At 35.5% G+C, this 27,242-nt stretch overlaps 1 protein-coding gene across 3 annotated transcripts in view; it reads right to left on the bottom strand.

Annotated features, from left to right (window-relative positions):
* Positions 1 to 27,242, bottom strand: part of LOC133521211 (cerebellar degeneration-related protein 2) — a 120,315-nt gene that overhangs the window by 5,091 nt on the left and 87,982 nt on the right. For 2 of the 3 annotated variants that reach the window (XM_061856051.1, XM_061856050.1), the window contains exons 2-3: positions 1,141 to 1,253; positions 195 to 343 (exon numbers count right to left, since the gene is read on the bottom strand). In XM_061856051.1, coding sequence (XP_061712035.1) covers positions 195 to 343; positions 1,141 to 1,253 — 262 coding nt within the window. Of the gene's footprint in view, positions 1 to 194; positions 344 to 1,140; positions 1,254 to 8,962; positions 9,196 to 27,242 lie in introns of those variants that run through there. The other variant, XM_061856049.1, reaches the window with a different exon arrangement.

Here is a 27,242-nt window from a genome sequence, read left to right as displayed (position 1 = left end):
TGCGAGAAATGTGTTCAGTGCATAAAACAAAGCAACGTAACGGTAGCCTGCATGTCGTGTCTAATTATTTTGAAATGTATTGTGTAAAATTTAGAGTTGTTAATTGCTTGGACTTGTTTATTAAACTTGTAAGGAATCAGTGGCATTACGAAGCTTAGTGCAAAGAGTTTAGAGTGTTTTATCGTGTGACTCACGTCTTAATGTGTTTCTTATCGGCGGCATGGTCGACGGCGAGGCGGTGGTTGGCGCGCTCCAGGTCCTGGATGCTAACCTCTAGCTGCTCGTAGATTCTTAGTCTTGAGTCGTTCACCTCGCGCAGGGCGACCGTTTGTTTTGTTAAGTACTGAAATTATTAAACGTAAAATTAAACCTACCTACAAAATTATAATTATAATGTTGGTGCCATAGACATACATAATTTATTTGGTTATAAAGTATTACAGGTCACAATTTTACTTAAAGTTTTGTCCTTATTCGCCCCAGCTGTCCCTATTCACCTCGGTTGACGCTATTTAAATTAAACCTTTATTGAACTGCGACTATTAACTGATGGTTCATCAGCTGCAAAATACTAGTATTTTTTTATGTCTCGCAGCTTAGTTAAAATAATCGAATCATGTTCGAAACGAGGATCCAATGCTTGTTTGTTTGCTTCAAAACGCCGGCTTAGAGTAATTACTTGGTAATAAACATGAGCCGTTGTCCTCGGACTCTTAACTCATTTACGTAACGTCTCCGCGTGGCATAAAAACTAAATTGCCATCATGGTTTATTATCTAGCCGTCGCGACGTTGTACAATGTAAGCAATTGTAGCACACATTTGATGTACAGTCATCAATATTATTAGCTTAGCATCTTTGCATATAAACTTTTATGCAGGGGGGTACCTTTTCTCTGCAGCTGATTGTATTACTGAGTGAGGTAACAAGCAAGATTTGAAAAACTACTCATTCTCTTTCGAATTTGGTTAAATGATACATATACATAATTATAATAGTAGTCGGGTAAAAATTGAAGTTAAAAAAGTATTGTAAAAATTTGACTATTTTTACGTACCTAAACCTTTTGTTCAAATTTACGTTGGATATATTCGTAAATCAATTAGAAATAAAATAATCCAGGATTTAAATAAGTCTTACTTCGATCTCCTGCGTCTGATCTTCGATAACATTCTGGTGCTGCCGCAGCGCAGTTTCAAGCTCCTTGTTCCTCTCCAACAAGGTTTTGCCGAGCTCCGCCGCGAGCTGCAAGTCTGAAACAATGCAAAAAAAAACCTTTATCGAATCGAATAAAATAATGCTGGCAAATAAGTGCAAGTCCTGATCCTGACAGATGGTGAAAGGTAACTTTAGCTGAGGTATCTACCTACATAATGAAACTTTAAGGGTGCGACACTTGCTTTCCGATTTTTAAAAATAAGTCGCTAGAGTCAGCTAACCTGATCATGAGATGAGTCTCTTTTCACCATAAACACAGCTCACTCACCAATCCTCCGTCGATCTTAGGAACTTACTCAACAAGTTAATGAGAAGCCATAACTTCGGTTGTGCTGTACTATAGGTAAGGCCCACCCAGCCTGATTCAAGGTACGTCGAATCGGCATAAATAAGGTGAGAGCGACTCTAACGTGCCAGTGAAAGACATGCTCGAGACAAGTAATTATATCGGAATAGCATTAAAGAGGTATCTTCATTGCTTACCGAGGCTTATTGGTTTTAAAACCAATGTAACTCGAACCTCGAAGTCCATAACAATTAATCAGAAAGTTTATTTGTAATTGTTCGACTTGGTACTTAAGTGATTGTAATAACACCTCAGCATAACCCAGGGCGGGTTACGACAGTCAGATGAAGCACGGATAATCGCAACTTTAAAATTAAAGACCAAAACTATACGCTAAATTCAGCCCTACCGCTTTCCAATTACGCCTAAAGTTCCGCGAACGCATTGTACGCTCTTTTGTTTTCAAGGCGTCGTGTCTAGCGCAATGAGATTTTTTCCGCTGACTCACAACGTCACGTGCAATGACCAGCTACGCTATGTCATTTCATAATGCATTGCTGGTTCACTCCTTCCCTTCCTAACCACAACCGCAACAGACCGCGTAACGGAGCGTGCATATAGATAATAAACTCACGTGAAAGGCTCTTGTTTTATTGTAACCTTGGTGGTGGAGAACAAAATATATTAAATGCCGATTTATGTTTCTGTATATATGAAATCGGGGTCAATGAAAAGGTTTATTCGATAAAAGTGGAGTAGGTGGGCTTTAGTACAAAAAAATACGTCCCGAGGACGATAAAAAGTCGATAGATAAATAAAGCTTTAAAGCTGTAAATCGCAAATTAGAGTCCAATGTAGATAGGAGCTGAGTCCAATAGTCGTTGCAACTGCATAATTAAAGAACCCTGTTATACTTATAGTTTATGGAAAGGTCACAAGTATTTTTTTGGTTATTTTTCTAGCTACTTACTAATTTTTGGCACTCAACTTTCCGCCAAGAGAGAGTAGGTACCTATACCGCAGCGGGACAACGGCAGACATGTGCAAAATAGCGTGTGAGATAACGAAGGGTAAGATACGACATATTTAATACACTTAAAAAAATCGTTTATTATTTATAACTGCCAAATGAATTTACTAAGTGGAAATATTAAATCTAATTCCTACGTGCGTGTACACTTGCCTTAGGACCTGTTAACATACCTATTGATTAGTGTTATGACTGTTGATATGCATTTACTACTAACTAAACGCAAGTACCTACTATCTTGGACGATCGATATTCGAAGTGTCATTGATATGTCATAGTCAATTGTTTGGTGGATTTAAATATAAAGTCCGTGTTACAAAAACGGTAATAACTACTTTTTAAGAAAAATAAAAATAATAAAAAACAAATGATGAGTTTTCTTAAATGTACTTAGTCATACCCCGAACTTAATTAACAGAGCTAAAAAAACTCGGACAAGTGCGACGCGGACTCGCCCATCGACGGTATCGTACAAATTTAAATTATTATTTTATGTTATTTTTTCAAATTTATATTTTCCAGATTTTTCCCGGTACTTGTAGTGTAACTACTACCAAACGTGTAGTACTTGCCAAACATCATAGTTCTAGGTCAATGTGAATTAAGTACCCTATAAATTTTGATTCCCTTGAGAGTGTCGACATGTACGTTATTTTGTGACATAAACGGCCGTATCTTTTTTTCACAGCTTTAAGGGACTGAAAACCTGCGTAACTATATGGTTTTAATTTCAACTCGATACCTTCACGCATTCCCGCAGGGTCTAGACAGACGGACGGACAACAAAGTGGGTTCCGTTTTTTTCTTTTTGAGGTACGGAACGCTAAAAATACCGTGTATGTCAGATTAAAAATACAAAACATAGTACAAGTATATAGGTAAACGGATGTTAGGTAAGAATAAGGATTTTTTTGCGCTCCAAAAATCAGCTATTTGCAGTTTATGACAGCCAGCTGAGCCTAATATTGGTAAACTGACGGCAATTATGTGCATGTACAATAAATTCTCATTATTTTTCAATATACTAACATTCTTTACGTGTATTTAATAAGTAATTCATTTAGATATCTGGATCGGACCACACATTTTTATATCTGCTTTCACTACGTAATACATAGCAGTTTTCCGTTTACATTTTTTAATCGTGATCTTGAACCAGAGGGCCTAACGCGAACCACGTTCGACGTGTTGCCTCTCCGTCGCACTTGTAAATTCGTATGTAAGTGTGACAGGGTTATAGTTCTCTCTCAAAAAAGGAAGTCTATATGGGTAATTATTAAAAAGCAGATTAGATAAAAATAAGAAGCTACCCAAATTACTAATTCCACGCAGACGAAGTATATTTAATTATCAAAATTTGCTCAAGCGGTTTACTTACAATGTGACGAAAGCGAAATACCTATCAGAAGCCTAATTATTTTCTACAATATTTTTTATTTATTTGGTAGACCGTTTTTTTCTTCTATTACACAACTATCGATATCGATTTAAAAATGTTTCTAACACTAGCTAGGTTACGACAGTCTTTTGTTTGCCGCGAAAATTCCGGGCTCTGCCTAATTAGTTTACCTCCTTAGTTAATTTCATTTATTTTTTATTTATGAGGGAAGTGAGCGTCCATACTAAAAGAGAAAACGTCATTTAATTGACACAATGAAAAATTTGGTTTATAGGTTATTTTGTTCAAAGCGAAACCTATAAACCTGGAATATGAAAGTGATTTGTTAAGATTTAGTTTTCTCTCGAATTAGAATTTCATAGAAAAAAATTCCCCTCTTATAGGGAAAAGTCGTTCAATGTTTAAAAAATTGCAAAGTCCAAAAAACTAAATGCTAAAATAAAATATAGGCGTATTTACTAAACGAGTACTTAATATTTAAAAACATAAAATATTCAACAAGCACAAAAAATTTTAACTCGTAAATAGTTAATAACCCGTAATTAGGTAATAGATGGGTAATAGTACCTATACGTGTCGGTCTGTCTACTGATCAAACATGTGTCTGTTATGCATGATGAATCCATTCATATGCACTTTTATTACGAGCATTAGCTATGCACCAGCGCAACCAGATAAGAAACATTTCCTTAAACTTCTATATTTATATTCCGATATGTAACTTAAGGAAATACGTTATAATATTTAGTTTTAATAGTATTTACAAACTTTTTAGAATTATTGCAAATAATATTTTATTCAGGCTTCGTCAGGCGAACACAAAGAATTCGAATTATTTAACTAATTTTAGATTGGAACTATCTCGATTCATAAATAAAATGAATTCCGTACACAAATTGACTACTACAACTTAATAGTAATGTTGGGTATTTTTTTGGTATACTAAATTTATGCACACAATTCGTAAATTGAGAAAATAGGCAAAGGTCAAGGCACAGGGGTCACAAATAGGTATAATGCGCTATTATATCTATCCAGTTGCTTTATATGTTTAAAACCTACAATAAATTAAATACCAACCTCTGATTTATAATTGTTTTATCAAGCAACTAAGTAGAAACGTTTACTTTGGCCAATTTCTAGAATAACGAATTACTTTTGATAGAAATTAAGTACCTACGTGCATTGTGCGGTCAACACCAATCACGTATTTAATCCATAGAAAGCTCCCATAGAAAAGACTAAAGGGCGACAATTGTCGGCGCGTTTATGTCTTTTGTACTATATTTTGTCTACTGAGATACTTACTAATTTTCATTAATTATTTAAGTATTATAGTAAAAAAAGTACTATTTTAGATGAGTCGTAGAAAAAGTATTGTATACAATATTGATATAATCAATTGTATAAAATACTATTTTGTTTTTGGTGGTTTATTGTATATGTATACTTAAAGCGAGAGTACGCCAAAATGATTGAACTTAACTTTCATCCATTATTCGAAATTCTGGGATCGAACATAAAATTATACCTAACATTGTTTGTGCTTAAATCTACTTAGTAACTTTCAAATACGATCTTTGTTGTAGCATACAATGCCGCAGTTTCTATCACTATCACTTATATTATGGAGTTAGTGTATGATAACTTTCTATAGTTTCCCAGGCGAGGCTGATCTAATGATTCGGATGCGCTGTCGGTATAATTGTACCCTTATTTGTATGATATATACCTAGGTATGTACCTATATAACGTACATTCGCATCTGAATAACGTCTTTAACATTGTTCCATAATAATATGCCTGTATAGTTTAATCTCTTTAAAATGTAGTTATAAAAATACGAGTATTGACAATACAATCCAAGCCTCCATAAAAATATATACTTAGTATTTTTTTAAACATGTGTATTTTACTTTCTTCATATTCAAAATGAAAAGTAGTGTGTTTAACTCAGATGAAAGGCACTCATTTCATTAGAGGAAGTTTGGCGCTCGAACGCAGTGAGATTCATCCCTTGGTTTACAATCTATTATTATACAATCGTGATATAATAGAGAGCTTTTCATTCGAGTACAGTGTTTAGGCCAACTTAGGTACGAAATTGAAAAGCTTGATTCTATCAGTAGGTATTATAATATTTATAATATACAATACTTTTTCCTCGAGTCAACTAAAATAATACTTTTTTACTATGAAACCTAAATAATTAAACAAAATTAGGTAAAGAGTATCTCAGTAGATATAAAGATATGTACGTAGTACAAAAGACGCATTTCTTGTTCATTAAATAGTAGCGCGTTGATATCTTCTATCTTTTGGCGACAAGTGATTGGCTGAATTCATTACAGTTGAATAAAGCGTTTCGTAAGAAAACATTATAGTTGAGTCGAGAGCCCATAGTGAAAAGTATGCGATTACAGTGTGGTATATGAAGTCTAAATTCAACCATTAAAGTCGACGAGTAAAAAAAGTACATATTATGCATGAAGATATGTATTCTACTTTATTTCTTAAGCTTTAGATCAAAAGAGGCATATAGCTACCTAGGAACCTACCTACCGCGTCTATTAAACATCAATTACATCTTTACATCAGTAGTTTTAAAATGTCAGTCTAAAGGTTAGTAAGAGCTATGTCATAACACACACTTTAACGCCTATTACCTATTGTATGCCATACGATTTAGAAGAACGGGTCAATGACCAACTCGCTCGACAATAGGTGCCCTTTGACCAGCCATTTTGAAGTAAAATCAAACCAAATATGTAATGCAATAAATAACTTATTATGGTTAATGAAAATGGCTTTCTTTAAATTCGTGATGAAGTTACCTATTATAATTCTTAATAATTATTATTATGTGGCAATCGCGGAATACGTAAATGATATGTAATTATATATAAAGTTATGGGAAATTAAAAATTCCTGCAAATTGAGTAGGTTCCTAGGGCGGAGCCTATTTTTGTTGAGGTATTATTTATTTTAGGCATATTAGGTCAGGCAACGAATGTTCAAAAAATGGCAGGTATAGAGGGAAATGCTTGGAACACAATTTTTGACTTCGTTACTTTGTTTGGACTAGTTAGGAGACGAACATATCAAAAGTCCCCGGCCCTTGAGCTGTTGAATGATTTACTTCTTGTAAAATTGTAGCAAACATTAATAGGAAAACCAATATAACAGTAACGAGTGTGCCTAGAAACAGAAGATAAATTTGGTATTATCAAGCTTTAGAGTTATCACGCTAATTATTATTATTTAACTGTCATTAAGCTCGTTAACCAATAGAACAAGCCTAAGTACTTAAGTAGTATTTTTGTTAATATATATTATCATTAGAGAAACTAATTAAGAAATGCTACTGTGACGATAAATACCAGTAGGTATATTACAAAACCCCGATTTCTGACACAAAAGTAGATCAAATTCTTGTGTTCGACAAATATTTTAATTGAACAATTAGTAGTCTAATTAAATAGCTACCTAGCTATAAAAGTTCTAAAAACGTCCAGTAGCGCAATCTTAATCCTCAAGCATGACTAAATTTGCTTCGCGCCGTTATGCCCGTAACCGTGCCGTGAAACAAAGATATTATAAAAATTCCATAATAGCTGTTTAGATTTATTACGGCAAAGCTTGGATTTGTAATAGATTATTATTTAAGCGTTTATAATAACTCGTTCGATATACGGAAGCCAAAATAATGGAGCTAGCATGTAATTGTACGTAATCGCACTGCCATTTCAGTGTGTTTATGTTACACGTAAATAACTACTTTGTTATGATTATGAGATGAGACTCAATGCTTCTCTGAGTTGGCCAGTTGGTTACTATTGTAAGCATTGTAATGCTGACTATACGATAGTGTTACTTTTTGTAAGACGGAGCACATACCTATTCATTCCTTTGTATGCAAATAAGTGAAGACATACTGAAAATAAATGATTACCTACCTACTTATAAATATAATGTCGACGTAAAAATGATAAGGAGAGCAACGATTTACCAAAAGGTATTTAGATTTGTACTTAAATGATAAACTGCTTTTTGTTTCTTATTTACTGACTAGCGATAATAGATTTTATAAATATCATTTAAGCAATGGCAGGTCAACAAAGTAGGTAGCGTCGTGTCGGTAATCGTAGGTTTAAGACAAACTACAAAACATTTGGTTTGGTACCGAATCGCAAAGCTGCATAGAATATAGAACAAGGTCTTAATAAAGAGCTAGTTTCACCACAAAAATGCAATAAATAAATGATATCTAATGGAAGTATCTTTCAGCATACTAAACCGCATCATTATATGAATGTACCAATTTAACGAATAGCAAGAGAGCAAGAGAGAGTAACTCACAAAAGAATTGCCTCAGATAGGTGCCTATTATGATAATAGATACTTGTATATACTTCTTATGTACTTCGCTATGAATACATATGTATATCTGAATTAGTACATATTTAGACGAGGCCACTTAACTGCTTAACGCCCCAGCACAGGGCCATACGGGATGTTCAATTAAACCAAACAGATGCAATTAAACCAATAGAAGAGACCTCACTTTTCTGGTAAAAGTGGCTTTAAATGGCTTAGACAAGACAGTATATTGTCCTGTAAAACCAAAGCGGAAAATTTCAATTACCGCATGACGTACTATAGTAGTTTTACACATTATAATCACAGATACAGACGACAGGTAAGCACGATTATAATCACGGGGCCTTGTGACAATCTTGCATAGATTAGTCTCATCCAAAAGAAAAGTTAATTATGTGGGAAAACACTTCTGGTACATCCAGTCATCATCAACTACGGTATCATGGGTCATAAACTTACTGATTTAAACACTAGGTACAAACTCAAGCTATGTTCTTGAACCGACCACGAGCTCAGACCCTAATTTATTCACCGTTGAAAGAATCAGCCATAATATCCAACGCCGTGAAACAATTTCATGGTGCAATTGGAGGCGTTTCGTGACCGCAACGGCCAGTAAATGCCTCTCACACAGCCTTGCGCAACTAACCTTCGGTCCCCTGCAGGCACTCCAGCTCCACCGTGTAGTCCCACAGGTCCAAGGAGTTGAGCCCGTTCAGCTCCCAGGAGTTGAACGAGTCCGGCTGCTCTTGTTCCTCGCTCATTTTCCATGGGACACACGCGAACCAAGGTTAAACTTTTTACTTGGCTTTTTTTGCCATGTTTGACTGACTGCGAACTGCGGCGTGCCCTCCACGGCGGCGCAACACGGACTGAGCGGCGAACAAACACCGTACCGCATTGCAATTACGACGCCAACGGAACCCAATCCACAATCTCATTTCTTTCGATTACTCGCCGATAGCAAGAAATTAACGAATGTTATCTTACTAATGTAACATGATGAACAAAAAGTAAAACTCGAGTCAGGTTCGGAGAAAGTGATTCGTCTCTCGCTAAAGCAATCAATCAAGATGCGGTATGTGTGCAAAATTATGGGCATACTATCGCTATGAGTATAATGAAATCGCTCTATCTTTATTATGGAGATTATCTTAAACTTTCCCGAAGGTCAATGACGTTGCAGTTTATCTATAATTAACTCAGAGTAAGTAAACCTATTGTCTGTATTAATTAGCACGAGACATAGACATTCTTTACCGGTCCGGTCTAAAACTAAACCTGTAAGTTGGGAAAAAGCGGATTAACCTTGCAGATGCACTTATGCTACATAGTATAAGTTAGCCTTGGTGATTCGCTGGCAGCTGCAAAATATTAATTTTGTAATTTTCAAGATGGCGGCATCTCGGTGTAGGGCGGGTGAGAGAACAGGTGCGCGCCACGGCTGATCGCGCCTGATGGATGACTGCACACGACCTGAATCTCTGTGTATCAACCATAGAGACAAGTGTTATTGTTATGGACAACGAGTTACGCAATTCAATCAGCTGAGGCTCTAGATTAAGAGCTAGAGTCATATTAGAAACAAAACCGGTGTCCATAAGGAGCAGAAGTACTTTAGCAGCGTTTTGTACGTCTTTTAACTAAGGGAAAACTTTTTGCGATAGCTCAAAAACGGCTTAACACTGATCATGTTCGCTACAGTCTTTATTCAGTTCTACTTTCACGATTATTTTCAATTTTTTTGGACCCATGGTTCAGAAGTTAGACGAGGGACGAATTATGATTATCCAAATCGACGTTATAAATGTTATAATGTTGTGTGTTGGCAGTTGACTGTTGATGATTTTAAAGTTCAAAACAATGTGCATATGCATCGCGAGTAATAGAAGTCATAAAGCTACATTGTCGTAAATTATTATCAGATATAGGTATTCAGCGCCAGCTCTTGTTACCTGCTTTACGGATGGGTGCGCGCGCGCATGTCTTGTGACGCTGACGGTACGCCCAAAGGTAGATGAAACGGAACAACGATGAAAACGATGCACGAGATAAAAAAATATATACAAAAAATAAAACAATTAGGTAATTGTCTTATCTAATGAAATGAACAGTGAGTCAGAATAGGAAACATTACCAATTTAATATATAGGTATGTGTAATGATGTGGAAAATCCTACTGGACTGATATAAAGACGGTATCTCAGATTAGTGACTGATATTTTTGCAGCCTTTACTTATTACCACATAAAAAACATAGGAGGATTATATCTTAATTTTCGGGTGAATTTATACTTTTAAATAGTTTTTAAATTGTAACGTTTGGACAAAATGCCAACGTTCAAATCACTCTATCACTCTTCCATAATAGTACGACAATGACAGTTTCGTTTTGTTTCGTTCGCTACGGAGCGTTAACGATTGGCACGTTGTCTACGCACCCTGAGCTCCCTAAGCTAAATAGTCCATCTATATAACAATATCTCATCATCATATCATCCTATTGCTGGACAAAGCATAGTCCCGAAACTAGCTTTCATGTGCTTTCAAGCACAAGGCATAGTAAATTAATTACCCACATCATACTATTAAATACATGTACAAAAATATTATATTACTACATTACTAGGTACATAGCTACCAATTCTAACAGCTGTTTTTGCTACATCACCATCTCACAGGTAAACAAACACACGCGTGCGAATTGCACGCAGCTACTGAAACACCCACCACCAGTTACTGAATACTGAGTTACCCAATGCCGTGTCAGCGTCCGCTTGCATCAATCCACATCCACACGTTTTGGGATCGTTGACACAACACAACATCCATCTCAATCATATCCCATGTCACGCACATCGCAACACGCCACTCGTAATTGGTTCAATTCCCAAAGTCTGCTTAAAAAGTGTGCATTTACGAGTTGATTGTCATTTGGGTTTAAGTTAGTGACATGTGGCGTTTCGTTTCGTTTCAACTGAAGCGTTATACAGGGATTGGTGTTTGGTGTAACAATAATTCGATTGTTTAAACTTTTCTACGCCAACGACGGATATAACCGAACCGCAGTATGGAGTGTGGAATTAAAAGGAGTGAAATCTCTTATGGTAGAACTGTTGCAAAAGTGTCCAGCTGTCAGCTGTAAATAATAGTTCCAAATCTCTTCAGAGTAGCGCTAGAGTAGCTAAGAACCTAGGCGTTATTGACGGAGTGAAGTGCGCTGTATATGATTTGATTTTTTTGTTCAAGACTTCTAGGTATTGTAGCGCCACCTATTTAAGGTTTTCTGATGACACTTTTTGGTACATGGAGATTTCATTCCTTACCTCCACCTTCCATAAACCGCAGGCTCAACACCAACGACGGATTAATCCCTCACAGACCACAGAGAAACAGATCTACGTGCATATGCATAAAGTTAAATTCCAGTTTTGACACTTTAGTGACTTGGCGTCCGAGTGACAGCTTTTGTGTTTGAGACGGCGTCAACAATGTTAACTTTGGACAAGAACAATCGCGTCTGACAAAATTGATCTTGCGTTAGAGTAGAAACGATAATTAATTGACATATTGTTTTTTTTAAATGCCATTTCCTAATTAATTTATGTGATTTTTCTTTTTGATCTCTATATTCTACATCTTGCTACTTCCGCTAGTCAGAGTTCTTAAATTGCTTATTTATTTATAAATACACGTCAATATTTATGAGGCTTTAAATTTCATTAAGAGGAATGGTTTGTTTTACACGTATCAGAAGGTAGAAACTTTAAATAAATGCTCCTTCTCATCTATGGTTATTCAGACTGTTACCTTTTTTATTTCTTCTTAGAACTATCAATAACATTTACTTCACATTGTTGCCTTTGGAATCTTTGGAAAACTAAATGCCGTAGTTACTAAGTTTTGAGTGTGTAATTAATTAGTGTTTATACTGAACTACGTACTCAGCTTTCGTGGTTCTTCATACCTACTCAAACTGTAAAAGTAAAGATCACTTCTTAAGATTACCTAGGTCCTATGCTTGATACTCATATCTAATGGGGATTCATTGGTCCAGGCAAATATTACCAGTTGCATAACTAAGTTTCAAAATTGTTTGCTCAATACCCGTATCAGTTTAAGTAGTGCTATCTAGTGCTACATTTAGTAGATTACCTACCAACCATGTATGCAAATGTAAACTCATTCAATTGTATACCTTATTCTAGAAGAATAAAATTTTTATTTGAACTATATTTCAAATATGCATACGGGTGAGATGCTAAACGTGGCAGAGTGCAAGATATAATCACTCATAACTTATGAAATTGGTACAATTGGTCGGATTACTTATTGTAATGAATCTTGACAATAGATTTTTTGTTTGTGATATATTACTAAGTATTACATAATTATGTTACAGTGTTGTGCTTGATTTTTTATAACTACGGGTCAAATTAGTGCATTATAATAATTTTATTTAGATGTACCTATCCAAGAAAGTATCCTAAACTACCCACTGAGAGAATAGAGTATGTGTTTGCTAAGTATGACCGGAAATATACTGTGAAACTAATAATTAGGTATCAGAAGGCTACGTAGAAGATGGATTTAATGAACTTCAATTCCCTGTAATTAAATTGAATGCCGAAAGCTCAAACGGAATTCCTTCAATATAGAAGCCACTAATTATGCCGCACTACGTTTCATTCACGAGGAACGCCATTCATGCATTCAACTTTCCTACTCGAACTGGTTCTATTATAGTTCAAATTTCAAGGTATGGCATGTCTATAGTAATAACGTTTTTAATATTGATGGGATTTCAATTATAACTATTATTATTGTGTGCCCTAAATTAATTGACTAACTTTAACTGTGACATCTTATTTTGTAATTATCTTCATGACTATGCAATAAATGAAATAAAATTAACATCATCTATCCTACTAAGACCCACAGTCATTTTTGCAGTTTTGAATTTCGAACCGTCTTTTCTTTTATTTCATTATACTTTGTTTAATTTACGATCGATCGATCGATTTAATTTACTTTTTTTAAAAGGACATCGGGACTCAAGAGGATTTAGTAGAGGTAAAGTAGAATTATTTTTTCCGGTTCCGGTTGTCTTACGAGAAGGTCGCTGCGAAAGTTGCTCCCGAGTTTATTTAATAGTGTTTTCGATATTCGCCAGTTCCGAGTTCAAAAGTGACAAATTCCTAAATACTTATTGAAGTGCCGCGTGTGCGAACTTAAATTCACAACATCAAGCCAAATTTAAGTGTCGTGAAGTGCACATAACTAAAAAGTTTTTTAGGTTAACTTTACTACCGATCGCCATAGATAAACAGCATAGCTGACAACTTGCAGAAGCAAGTTTGGAAGCGTTCAACTATTCCGATCTACGCTACGTCACTTATCAATCAGTGTGTAAAGTTCTTAATAAGAAAAAAAAAAAAAAGATGGAATCAGAACTGTCAAACGAAATGTCACTCCTGTTCAAGCTAATGAAAGAGGAACTAAAAAAACAAACAAACGATATAAAAGAAACGATAACAACGAATGTGCTTATGAAAGTGGAAGAAAAAATTAAACCTGTAATCGAAGAAAATGAGAAACTGCGCGAAGAAGTAACCCAACTGAATAAAAAAATAGATTACCTCGACTTAAACGCGCGTAAAAATAACGTGATCTTGCATGGAATATCAGAACCGCCGAATGAAAAAATAGAAGATCTAATTGGAATTACGGCAAAAACGATTGAGGAACTAGGTGTAAAATTAGTGCAGAGCGACATAAATCGAGTACAAAGGCTGGGCAAGAAAATAAATGCGGAAAAATCAAGGCCTATATTGCTGTCTACAACAACATTGCAAAAGAAAATCGACATACTCAAGAACAAGAACAAAATGAAACCAGCCACATACATAACCCATGACTTTCCCAAAAAAAAATTACAAGAAAAAAAGGAACAATCAGCAAAACGAAAGGACAAAAGGAAGAGAACTGAAACCGAGTCACCTAGCCCAAACAAACTGATCAATGATGAAGGTGGAAACAACACCAAACTAATAAAAAGGTTTGAACTACAGAAGGCTGTAACAGAAAACTCAGCGGAAATTTCAAGATCTCCTGTACTTAGCCCGGCAGTGTTAAAAATTAACGATGGGAATAGGGAAGATGGCAAAGGGACAAGAATAGATGCATTTCAGATCATGCGGGAACGAGCATACTCCCTATCTGAAAAAAATACTTGGCAACAGTAATGTATCAGCAAAGACAACAGGAAACAACAAAAACCAACAAACTATAACTACAGCAAAAATATTTAAAAACATAAACAAAGTAACAACATTGAAAAACAACATACAACAACAAACTACAACAACATTCAAGCCAACATTTATCAAGAATAACACTGGAAAACCTCCCCCAAGCCGGTTGGTCACCGTGGGGGAAAATGACCACAACCCTCCACTTTCCAAAAATTTACTGGCTTTTAAAACTCCAAGCCCAAAGGATTGCAACAAACACAATATTATGCCCAAAATATACATATGCACCTACAATATCAGGTCGCTAGCCACACAAGAAAAAATGCTAGAACTAAAACATGCACTCAAAAATATTAAGTATGATATCATCGGACTAGCTGAGGTACGACGGGTAGGTAGCACAATACAAGAAGACGAAGACCATATTCTCTGCTGGAATGGAGAAAGAAAAGGGCATCTGGGTGTAGGATTTCTATTAAAAAAGAAACTAAAAAAACATATAACCGGGTTCACAGGTTTATGAGACAGAGTAGCAATCCTAAATCTGACATTTGACAAGGAAGACATATCATTGATTCAAGTTCATGCACACACAGCCGAAGCTAGCGACACCGAGGTAGAAGATTTTTACAAAACTGTTGGAGAAGCCCAAAATCTAGCAAACAAATCCCAGATCATTCTCGGAGACTTCAATGCAAAAATCGGTATTCCAAATCCAACTGAAAACTTAATTACTGGAAAATATGGAACCGGAGACAGAAACCACAGAGGTGAACGACTTATACAATTTGCTATGGAAAATCACATAAAGATTGTAAATACAATGTTTTTGAAAAAAATCAAGAGTAGATGGACATGGATCTCACCGAATCAACACACAAGAAATGAGATAGATTTTATACTCAGTAATAAACCAAACAATTTTACTAACATAGAGTTTCTGATCACACCTTTCCCATCAGATCATAAAATGGTAAGGGGAACTTATATTCTTAACAACAGTAAAAAACGCAGAACAACATTCAAAATATTACCAAAAATGCCCAAGAGTGAAGAAGATGTAAACAAATTTTCATTAAGACTACAAGAACACCTATCACAGATCGTAAACGACCCTCCTTCAAACATACAGGATTATTATGATAAACTAGAAAAAAGTATTATTGATGCAACAAAAATGGAACCTACGAAAAAACAACCATACTCAATACTACGAACAGAGACAAAGGACCTCATTGCTAAGAGAAGCGAACTGCTAAAAAAACCAAACAGATCAAGTCAAGAGAAAAGTGAGCTAAGCACCTTATTTAAAACTACCAATAAAGCAATAAGAGAAGACTACAGAAATCATAGAATTAAAACTATAGAAAAAAAAATATTATCACATAGAAGTATAAAGAAAGGTTTAAAAGAACTTGATTATAATAAAAATTGGATCCAACAACTCGATGACGAAGGGAAGAAAGCCGTTACAAGGAAAGACATCTTAAATACAGCTACAAATTTCTACCGACACCTTTATGAAAAACAACCGTCTGACACCATTCCGAGTGGGCAAGAAACCCAAAACGTGAACACACATGAGTCGTATGATATCATTCAACCAATTGAAGAAAATGAAGTTTTGAAACATATCAAAAATCTAAAAAAAGACAAAAGTCCCGGCCCAGACGGCATTAGTAATGAACTTTTGAAAATGGGAGCTAAACTGCTTACAACACCACTGACAACGCTATTTAATATGATAATACAATCAGAAGAAACACCCAAACAATGGCATACGTCAGATATCACAATTTTGTATAAAAAAGGAGATCCTAAAAATATAACCAACTACCGACCAATAAGCTTACTAGCATGCATCTACAAACTCTTCACAGCACTACTCTTAAATAGAATAACCAATCAAATTGACGACCATCAACCTGTAGAACAAGCAGGATTCCGATCAGGATACTCTACAACAGACCATATCCACACAATGGAACAAATGATAGAACGCTACAAGGAATATAAAAAACCTCTCTACATAGCATTCATTGACTACACTAAGGCATTCGACAGCATCTCACACAACGCTATTTGGAAGGCTCTTACTGACTGCAAGATACACTCTAAGTATATCAAAATCTTAAAGAACATATACCAGAATAGCACTAGCAGAGTAAAACTCGAGGAGAGAGGACAGGAGTTCACAATTGGTAGAGGAGTCAGGCAAGGGGACCCAATATCACCTAAATTATTTATAGCGGTACTAGAAAACATATTTCGCCAACTAGACTGGGAAAAAACTGGAATAAAAATATTCGATAAACATCTTAGCCATTTGAGATTTGCTGATGACATAGCAATCTTTTCAGAGAATACTAAAAATCTACAACAAATGTTAAACGACCTAAACAAGGAAAGTTGTAAAGTTGGATTAGAAATGAACCATACTAAAACAAAAATTATGACTAACAGGGAACAAACAAAAATCTTCATACAAAACAAAGAACTTGAATATGTAGATCACTACATCTACTTGGGTAAACGGATATCATTTAGTACCGACAGCAATAGTGAAGAGATAGATCGCAGAATTAATATCAGCTGGAGAAAGTTTTGGAGTTTCAAAGAGCTCCTAAAGGGAAACTACAGCCTAAATATGAAAAAAACAGTGATGGACACGTGCATCTTACCTTGCCTCACATATGGCAGCCAAACCTGGGTGCACACAAATAAAACCAAACTAAAAATAAGAACCTGTCAAAGAGCTATGGAAAGGAGCATCCTAAAAATAAAACTAAAGGAGAAGGTTAATAGTAAACATATCAGATCCAAAACAAAGGTCATAGATGCACTTGAGTTTATACTCAAGCAGAAATGGAGATGGGCTGGCCACATAGCCAGGATGACAGATGGAAGATGGACCAGCAAAATCACAAAGTGGCCAGGACCACATGGGAAGAGAAAATCAGGAAAACCCAAAACAAGATGGTCGAAGGACATTATAGATATAGCCGGCGAAAATTGGCCAATCAAGGCCAAAGACCGAGACAAATGGAAAAACATGGAGGAGGCCTATACCCGACAGGGGTCCATAATGTAAAATGAACTAAAAGCAAATCAAATTTGATTAGAATCAAAACCAACACAATGTAACAAAAAACGATATGGAAATAAAAAAAGGCTTTAATAATAATAATAATTAATAATAATAATAAAGTAGAATTATCCTCGCTAGTTCTTGATTTTACACCTCTTGGCTGGATACCATGACAAAGTATCGAAAATGTTGCATGTGAAGGACTCCGACAATGGACATTCCCATCTGCATAGTTTTTCTTTAGTAAGAAAAATATGCATCATTATTCATTAATATTTTGTATAACACGATCAAGTGTTTAACTAGCCTTAGTGATACAATAATCCTTGAATTTCTGGTAGTTTTGGCTCTCTGAATAGGAAAATACGAGTGTTACTCAGCGCTTGTTTTTCTTGCAAAATGCCACACCACACGTGCAACTCATGAACGTAGTGTGCGGCCTCCATAAAACAACCGCAGTAAATATTATTGCTGTCGGTCTGTCTGCTACCGACTACTGAGCTTCCTTCTCTGATATTTTCCAGGTAAGGCAATAATAGGCAGAACACAACAAAATGTTAAACAGTTTTCTTAAACAAGGAAGCCAAGTTAGCCGCAACAATTCTGTAGATACCAATACTTAATTTTCGCAAACTCGAAAAACCTTTCAGGGTTACCTTAAATATGTACTTCAAAGTCAGGTAATAGGGTGGAATTTTGCAATACTCCGTGAAAGAAGATAAGAGTTTGTGATATTTATGCTTCGAAATGTCAGGCCATCACTGGATCGCGCCGCGTGCGCAATTTGTTGAAAGTCGAATCAATTTGTTTTAGAAAGTAGATTGTCTATGGTCTGGCAGTTTGCAAAATAAATTTGTTTTAAAATCGAAATGATCACGGAAGTTAAGGGTTGCGTGAATATACGATAGGTATTATTATTATCGTCGTATGAAATATAACTAGGGACTGTTCTTGGCACGTTTGGTCAAATAAAAATTACCTACGCCCGTACATTGTTTAAATAGAAGATTCGCTTCGCTTTGTGTTGAGTCATTCAGACATAGTTTGTTTTAAAGGGGCCCATCGGCCCACTGATTACCAGTTCGCCGGATGATATTTATCGGCCTGTCAGTTATTCGCAAAAGCTGACAATCGCAAATAACTGACAAGCCGATATCGTCCGGCGAACTGGTAATCAGTGGGCCCCATAACTGATATTTGCTTGGGTAATAGTTCGTTGTTAGTAGGTGCAAAGTACGAAAGTACTTAAAATATGCTTAATACTCCAGTACAATTCACAGAATCAGTTAAGAAGGGCAGGAAATAATTGTCTCAATTGGTAGGCAAGTTCGTCATCGTTGAGGGCCTTTGCGACCACTTCCATCTCACCATTTTAACCTTTATTCATATAATTGACCAATGCTTTAGATATGTTGAATTAAATGTATTGAATACATTTGACGTTGTTGTTAGGTTACTTATCTATAGCGTGGTATTTTGAAACGACCGCATAGCCAAAGGGTTATTAGTTTAGACTTTAATTAATACGTTTTCTTAGGTTTTAGAAAAAACAAACAGTTTTTATTTTTCCATATAAAATAGTTCAGCTAGCAATGTATGTACTTTGTTATAACGCATTTAATGACGCGACATCACAACAACTGGCACAAGTGACTATGATGTACGAAATACATTGCTGCTCGAAAAAAAAACAAAAACAAATTATGCTCTGGTAGTTAAGACTAAATTAACATCTTTCGGGATAATTTTAAAGCTCTAGTTTAAGATTGCGGTTATACCAAAAATACACACTGTATATGCGTCAAAGGTAAACGCACACGCTATACAAACATACAGTTTATTCTACTAATGACATTACCCCTTACATCAGATTTAATTTATTCTTCTAGCGTGTCTCGGACTAAAACTTATTCTTTCAAGGTTACCTGCTTTACCATAAAGACTAAAAAACTCTACCCCTTTTAAGCGTCACGCAGTCACGCGATACCCAGAAATAGCAACAAGTTCTGACCCAAGCCAACTGTGTTCTACGTTATTCAACTGACCAAATAAGTAAGTAAGTTTATTCCCGAGCGCCCTTTGAACCTGAAATAATGTAAGTAGGGCAGCCTTGCGTGCTAGGCACATCTGTGTTTGTGTTGATACAGAGCCAACTGGGGCACCATGTTTCACTCTATGCATGCTCACCATAAGGCTGAGTGGATCATAAAAATAAGAAATATTTTATGTATACTGCGTATGGTTTTATTCGACCGGCATGTTTCGCTGATCACGCTGGAATTACATTTAGGGTTGATATGAAAAAATTGAATATCCTGACTTAAGTCCGGACATCATCCTAAAAATCCTGAAGTTTCTTGGCCGGTAAGTTCTTTCAAAATCCGCCCATTCAATCCCTTATCCAAAACCTTGGGTCATTAGGCCTTTGCTCGCTCAATACACTATTGCTAGTAGCATAACCTTCCCTTTCTTCTACCCAACTCTAAACTTTTAGTTAGCTTCTAGTGGTTCGTTGAGGCTTCTACCAAATCCTGGCACTCGCCAAGTCCCTCCGCGATTCTGAGTCCTGATAGAGGACCAAATATCCTGACATTAGAGTAATCCTGACAATTAGGGGGAATCCTGACGTGTGGCAACCATTGCCATGCACGATGCTAAGCACATTTTGTCTTTGAAATGGGCTAGTTCATCACTCGGGTGTCTATATTTGTTCGAGTGCGATTAATATTGCTGCTTTATTTTTGTAGAGAATCGGAATAAAGTTGACGTTCGTATGTCAATTGCAGCTGCAGCGGTGTCTTTGTTGTCGCCGCTGTATCTGTATGAGTATCTGTCAATTTCCTTGATAAAATAAGTGACGTTCTCCGCTACATTTCTGCCTTGATAATGACGTTCATTCCGTCACTGATTTTATCAAGAAAATTGATAGATACAGCTTCGGCAACAATGACGGCGCGACCGTGCTACAGTTGACATCCGAACGTCACCGTAAATGTGACTTTTACTAGGTTTGTTACATTTAGCTTTAACAGTTTTGCACACCTATCCAATTGTGTATGGATATTACGTAACTATGTTTACAAAATTCTGGGTGTGTAACGATAAGCAAATCTTCCACGCTCAATCATGAGGTCATAACCTTACATCAATACGTTATTGCTGTCTGCGGACACGGCCACTCTAGTAGTTAATTCTTCCCTCTATATCATGTTAAATCTCAGATCATATATCTATGAGTTAAATAGTACCAACGTACATTATAGTACATTACGATACAAGTGCGAAAAATAGGAAATGAGTAGCGACAAATTAAAATACGACCGAAGGGATAAATCGACACGACTTGTTAATTAATACTTATTCGCACATGTATCGTAGAACATTTTACAATACATATGGCCCTTTAAATTTTTGACATACTCGTAGTTACGTAATGTGCTAACTATCGCACTAGTGCGGTAAAGTAGCACCATAACATGTACTGTAATTACATTCCTATAGAGGCCGGGAAACGAAGGGTTGCAGACCAAGTAGATATAGACGGATAGGGATACGCGGCCGGCAACCCAGTTTCTCGCCGAGATTTATATAGTGCTTTTCTCAAACTTGCAATAAAAAAAATTGTAGTTAATTTGTTTTATTCGTTGGTTTACAGCTAAAAACAAAATACTCTATTTGTCTAAATCTACTCCTATTTGATGGTTGAACGCCAAGACGTTGTCACAATTTTGCCTGTAGCCTAGGTGTGTAAGGCTGTATGAAATTCCTTTACATATCACCTTCACTCATCGCACCGGACACGTAAATAGTATTTCCAGACCTAATTTGAAGTAAGTCATGTGAACATTTTATTGCAAGTTTGAGAAAACATAGTTACTAAGTAAACGTATTTGTCAGATTCTCTATTGAGTTTCAACAGAAGCGCAAACGAATGAATTTATCTTTGTAGAATAGTAAATCAGTTGCTTTATCAGTTAAACAACAAAATAACTCAATTAACTTAAGCGACAGTAACAAGTAGCTAAAGTAATTAATTATATTTAAATACGATATTATCGAACTGTTGTTGTGATTATCATTATGAAATACAAAGTAATAGTCATTTGTTTTACAAGGGGACAAAGTTATTGTTTAATCGCTTGTATTAATATTGATAACCGAGCAAGCGAAATATTTACAAAATTGAACCACCAGCGTAGCGAGTGGTGCGAGAAGTTTAAGCGTTGCAAGGGTTTCAAAGCACGAGCAAAGAAATTTTGCCCCCGAGTAAAACACAAAATGTTTCACCTCACTAACTCGAAGAAAATATTAATTGTAAGATATCAAACAAAATCAATTCCAAACGAACGTCATTAAATATTTCTCATTCAAAATCATCATTTAAAAGTCAATTCTACCAGCTAGCATAAGGAAACAACTCAAAATTTGCATCTGATTACTTTGCCCCACATGTGGATAAAGTTTAACTTTATCATCAGTTTTTGAACAATCAAGAGAGTCTTTACCAGCTGGTGTGGTAAAAAAAAATACCTAGCTACTTACTCGTAGTTAAGTGGCAACTAGGTACATATATATGTATCAATTATATATATTTTTTAATACCACTACGGTGGCAAACAAGCATATGGCCCGCCTGATGGTAAGCAGTCACCGTAGCCTATGGTCGCCTGTAACACCAGAGGTATTACATGCGCGTTGCCGACCCTTTAAAAACCTGTACACTCCTTTTTTGAATTAATTAATTTTAATATGTTCTAGTGGTAAAGCGGTCTAGTTGTTTGGCACTTATACTACTTATAGTGCATTTGTAGAAAATATGCAATAGACAGTAGAAAGAGTATGTAGCAGGTTCATGAAATGAATGACAGTAGGTAATATGGGATTTACTTGTACGGCTATCTCCAGTTTGAGACTGACATGTTCGCTAGCGTGTGCGTAACTTACTTTCTATGCCTCTCGCTCGTACTCACACATTAGTGCGAGCGGGATGTATACTACATATATACATACATACATGTATTTGACACAACACACACATATACTACATATATACATGTATTTGAGTCTTAAGTACTGAAAAAAAAAAAGTATTTTTTTACTTCACTTCTAGAGATCAGTATTTAAAAATACATAAATATTATAGGTATATTCCTACGTAAGTCCCAAAACTCCCAAATTAAGCCAAGAAGGCTTGCGTTGAGGGTACTCAGACACAGAACACGAGCAAATAATTAAACCATATATTGTACTCCTAAAACGATATAACTTTTGATTAACAACTTTTAAACATTATGAAATCTTTAGATTTCATCTTTTTCATACAAATTTAATATTATTTTCAATGTACGCTGATATCAGTGTGTTTGACGTTGTTTGTCACGCTTTAAACGTAACAAAATTCAAAATACATTGCGTCTTAGAATTAACTTCTATGTGTAATAAAAATTAAAACATAAGTTATTTTTAAAAGTTGCTGAACAAATGTTGGTGAGTTTGAGGAGTACAGCCTACAGTTTAATTATTGCTCCTGTTACAGGAAACACCTGGTATATATAATATACAAATACTTAAAAACATAGAAAACATCCATGACTCAGGAACAAATACAAATAATTGCCCTTATCGGGATTCGAACCCAGGACCATCAGGTCATCAGGTATCATTAGAATACGAAAAATCAATTTAACTGAGCTTCTCCACATCAACTGTACATCGTGAAAAGCAAAAATAAGTCGAAAACCGGTCAGTATAGAAGCAGAAACCTGTCAGTTCAAGGGTATGATCATGAACGTTCAATGCAACGCTGACGGTTGACTTTGAATAGTTAAGTCGTAAAACTGCGGCATATTCTCGTATCAAGCTTCTTCACTTACTTGACAAGTTGTTTTCTAATTGTAAACTTATGTTAGTAGAAAACATGGGCAACTGGTTTTTCAACGCAAGTATAATAGTAGGGTCATAAACCTTATTCCTTATTGTCCGAAATAAACGTTTTTCTTTTTTTTTTATAAACATTTTACGACTGTGACTTTACGGTGATTTTACGGTGCACCCTTACAGGGGGATACGTTTTATTCAATACTTGAAACTACAATAATACATTTATATACTCGTAGCTACAAGATTCGTTATTTTATTTTATATTCTACAGAAGTAACATTTTACTAAAATTAGTTTGACCCGTGTCACCAAATTTGAGTATGAGATTACTCATGGCTTGCACAATAATAGTCGCTGTGACAAGGTGCTAAGTTGTAAAGGTGTTTGATAGACAATGTCTTTGTAAAATTGAATGATTAAACCATACAAATCTTGTTTATATATCTTACAGGAACTCTCCTTGCTAATTTTATTATTTAGTTACATTATTAAAGGGGAAGTCAACCAAAATAAATTTCGCACTGATTTTGCTCAAACTCGTTAATGTTTAGGTCATAATGAGCAACTTTTAATCTTTCGTTCATTTATATATTAAACGTTAAATAAAACGAAAACGTACCTACTTAGTTAAGTATTAGATATTACTTTCAAATCGTTATCGAATGTAATTACAATTAACAATTCCTATTCTTACGTAGCGTCATCTCAACACTTGAGTGTGTAGCCTCGGGATGAGTAAAAAAACTGCAATGATTATAATACGAGTTATGGACGCACTTGTGCAAATTGAGACACGTCCGTTAATGCGTTTCTTTGTTTTACTTGGAGTTTTAATTATCCACAATGTCAGTCACAATGCCACAACGTTATATGCATGGGGACTAATAGTATGCTAATTAACTGTGTATTAAAGTTGAATTTCCTCCGATTTTTACTACTGTCACATGCTTCACCGCGACATAAGTATTTTACTGGAAAAACTACTCGTTTTTTAGGGATCCAAAGTTAATAAGGAACCTTTTATGGTTTCGGCATTTCCGCATGTCTGTCGAAAATATATTTTATCGGACAATCTTACTCAAACTGACCTTATACCATAGAAAACCCAAAAACGCTGGTATTGTGGGTACATCCTAGACGATGTGTTAGAGTCCGGAATTCGCTAACTTCGTACCTAACAATACTGACGATTATCCAGATTGCTCATGTCATAACTTAATCCGTTATGTATAATCCACCGGCGTTATGGAGTTATGGATAAAACTAGTATCGGTGAAGAAATATAAACCGCGACTGAAATTAGATACTTCGAGTATTGTGGCACACATTACCCATTGATATTAAATTCAAACATACTTTTGCAATTGGAAGTAACGTATAATAGACAAATAACATCTATTGTACCTATGTTGGATGAAATCGATCAATTACAATGTTCATAATATATATTTATATATATATATATATGTAATATATGTTTATATTTTTAAATAAGTTTATGTATCCTAATTGTTTACAAAGAAAAAAAAACACTTATATTTGTACATTTTATTTTAAATAAATATGAAACATTGAATAAGTGTATAATAAGAAATTACGAGTACCACAATGTTAGTGCCTGAAATTACAAAATACTTTGTCTGAAGCAGTTTTTATTACTGAAGTTTACGTACCTCTTTCAGGTATCTATCTAATACTATCTATACATATAAGAACAATATATTCATGAGTGTTGCTTCGTAAACAAGTTCCCCTATACAATTATAGAAAATTGATAATTTTTATGGTGAATTAAGATCAAATAGGTAACTTATAGCGATGCTGCAGATTTCTACAATGTTGCAAATTAACTGGCTCACTAACAGTCTAACGCCGTAAAATGTATCATTATCTACATCTTTTTAATATCTGTACAACTGCAGCGGTATATTATTATTTTTTTATATTTATTATGTATTTCCACTGGATAACTTCGATGACTGCATATTTCATACATTTTACTCGTACATAAAGAGCAATCGACTAATTCATATGTTTATTATACTTTACATAGCGCTTCGCGTCAATCAACCGTTTTGTTAGGTAAGTAAGTATATAGGCGACAGTCTAATAATTACCTAGGTAAAGGTATTTGTGTCAGGGACTCACGGACCTACATCAACATCAAAACCAAAACTATCGGTCGACAAGTCAGAGGAACAGTGGTAGCAGCAAAAGTACTTATTAGGAGGAAAGAGGATGACCGCTTCTCTATACAAATGTAGTCCCCATTCTCTTCTCTGAATATTGACAATTTTGACATATGGAAAATAATTTTAAATAGTTTGATGTATTAATTTGACTTTTTTGAATTTTTGGTTACTATAAGAATTATGAGCGAAAAACAAATTCCATACAAGTATTAATGTGCTCCTAACTCTTGTAAGAATTAAAAATTCTAAAAAATTCAAACGAAGGGGCACAGCTGTGGAAAAATGTTTTTAATAATGTTAAAATCCAGAGAGGAAAACGTGGAATACGTTTGTAGGAAAAGGCGATTTCGTACGGTCGTCCATTTTCGTCTTAAGCGCAAAATAATTTATACTTAAGTACACACATGACTGTACGAGTATTACCATTTACCGTCTATTTGAGAATGATTCCTGTTGCTGACTGTACTTAAGCAAGACTATATTGGTTTAAACTTTCACGATTTTCGCACAATTCGAATTCCAATTAAGATGAAATGCAGATTACGGCCCATTTTGTACAAACAATATGTGGAATTCGTGACCGTTTAAATATAATAAAATACTGCATCATTAATTTCCCTATAATAACTTCAGACTATAAATTAAATAGATAAAGGATATGGAAAATAATTTAAGAAAACTAGGAACTCATTTGCTGCATGATATATAAATTAAGTGAAGAAGTAAACGCTCAATTACTGACTTTTTAAAGTGCGACTACGGGGAAATTGCCGTATCGGTAGGTAGATTACCTACTGTAGATATTGGCCAAATTAATAGATGTAAATTAACTAATCAAGACAAGTTACCTAACTCGCTGTCTTATCAGGCAATGATATTAGGACTTAATGATATTACTGACTAGATTTCTAACAAAATCTGAGCCATGGTCACTTTAGCAATCAATTCAAATATTGTCTCAGACAACTTGAGTAATGCATCGTTTACTGGCAAAGGTTATATTGACATAGCAACATGCCACACAATGGATGTACCTATATAATAGTGTTCGCTGACAGTGTAATATGCGCATGTCACTGGTGTCAGTTGGTAACAATGTTGACTTTTGTCGGTGGCATTTCACTCAATTGTTCGGGCGCGGTAGGGTCACTATTGCTCCGAGCAGTCATTTAATGCACAGGCTAGGCTAGGCTAGACGAAAAATACCAAACACGACATCAGCTCTACGCGTTAGAGCCAGGCTACACCGTGTGCGTTGCGTTGTGTCGCGTCGTCGCAACGTATTTAATGTGGCATGTCATAAAAATATATGTCAAACGACGCAGCGTCGACGCTGCGAGGACGCTTGCGACGAAGAAACGCGACGCAACGCAACGCGACGCACAAGTGTGGCCTCGCCCTCACACTTATAAGAAGGAGAGAGACATGATTCGTGAACTTTGGCTGTCAAACATTGGTTGGTGTTAGGCAGTGAGAAGTATTTTTATGATAGTTAGTATATAGGTATTCTGTGGG

This window comes from Cydia pomonella, chromosome 9 (genome assembly GCF_033807575.1).
Source record: "Cydia pomonella isolate Wapato2018A chromosome 9, ilCydPomo1, whole genome shotgun sequence".
In the NCBI taxonomy this organism is placed as follows: Eukaryota; Metazoa; Arthropoda; class Insecta; order Lepidoptera; family Tortricidae; genus Cydia; species Cydia pomonella.
Note: the sequence above shows the minus strand (reverse complement) of the source record. Positions and strands in the feature narration are given on the sequence as shown.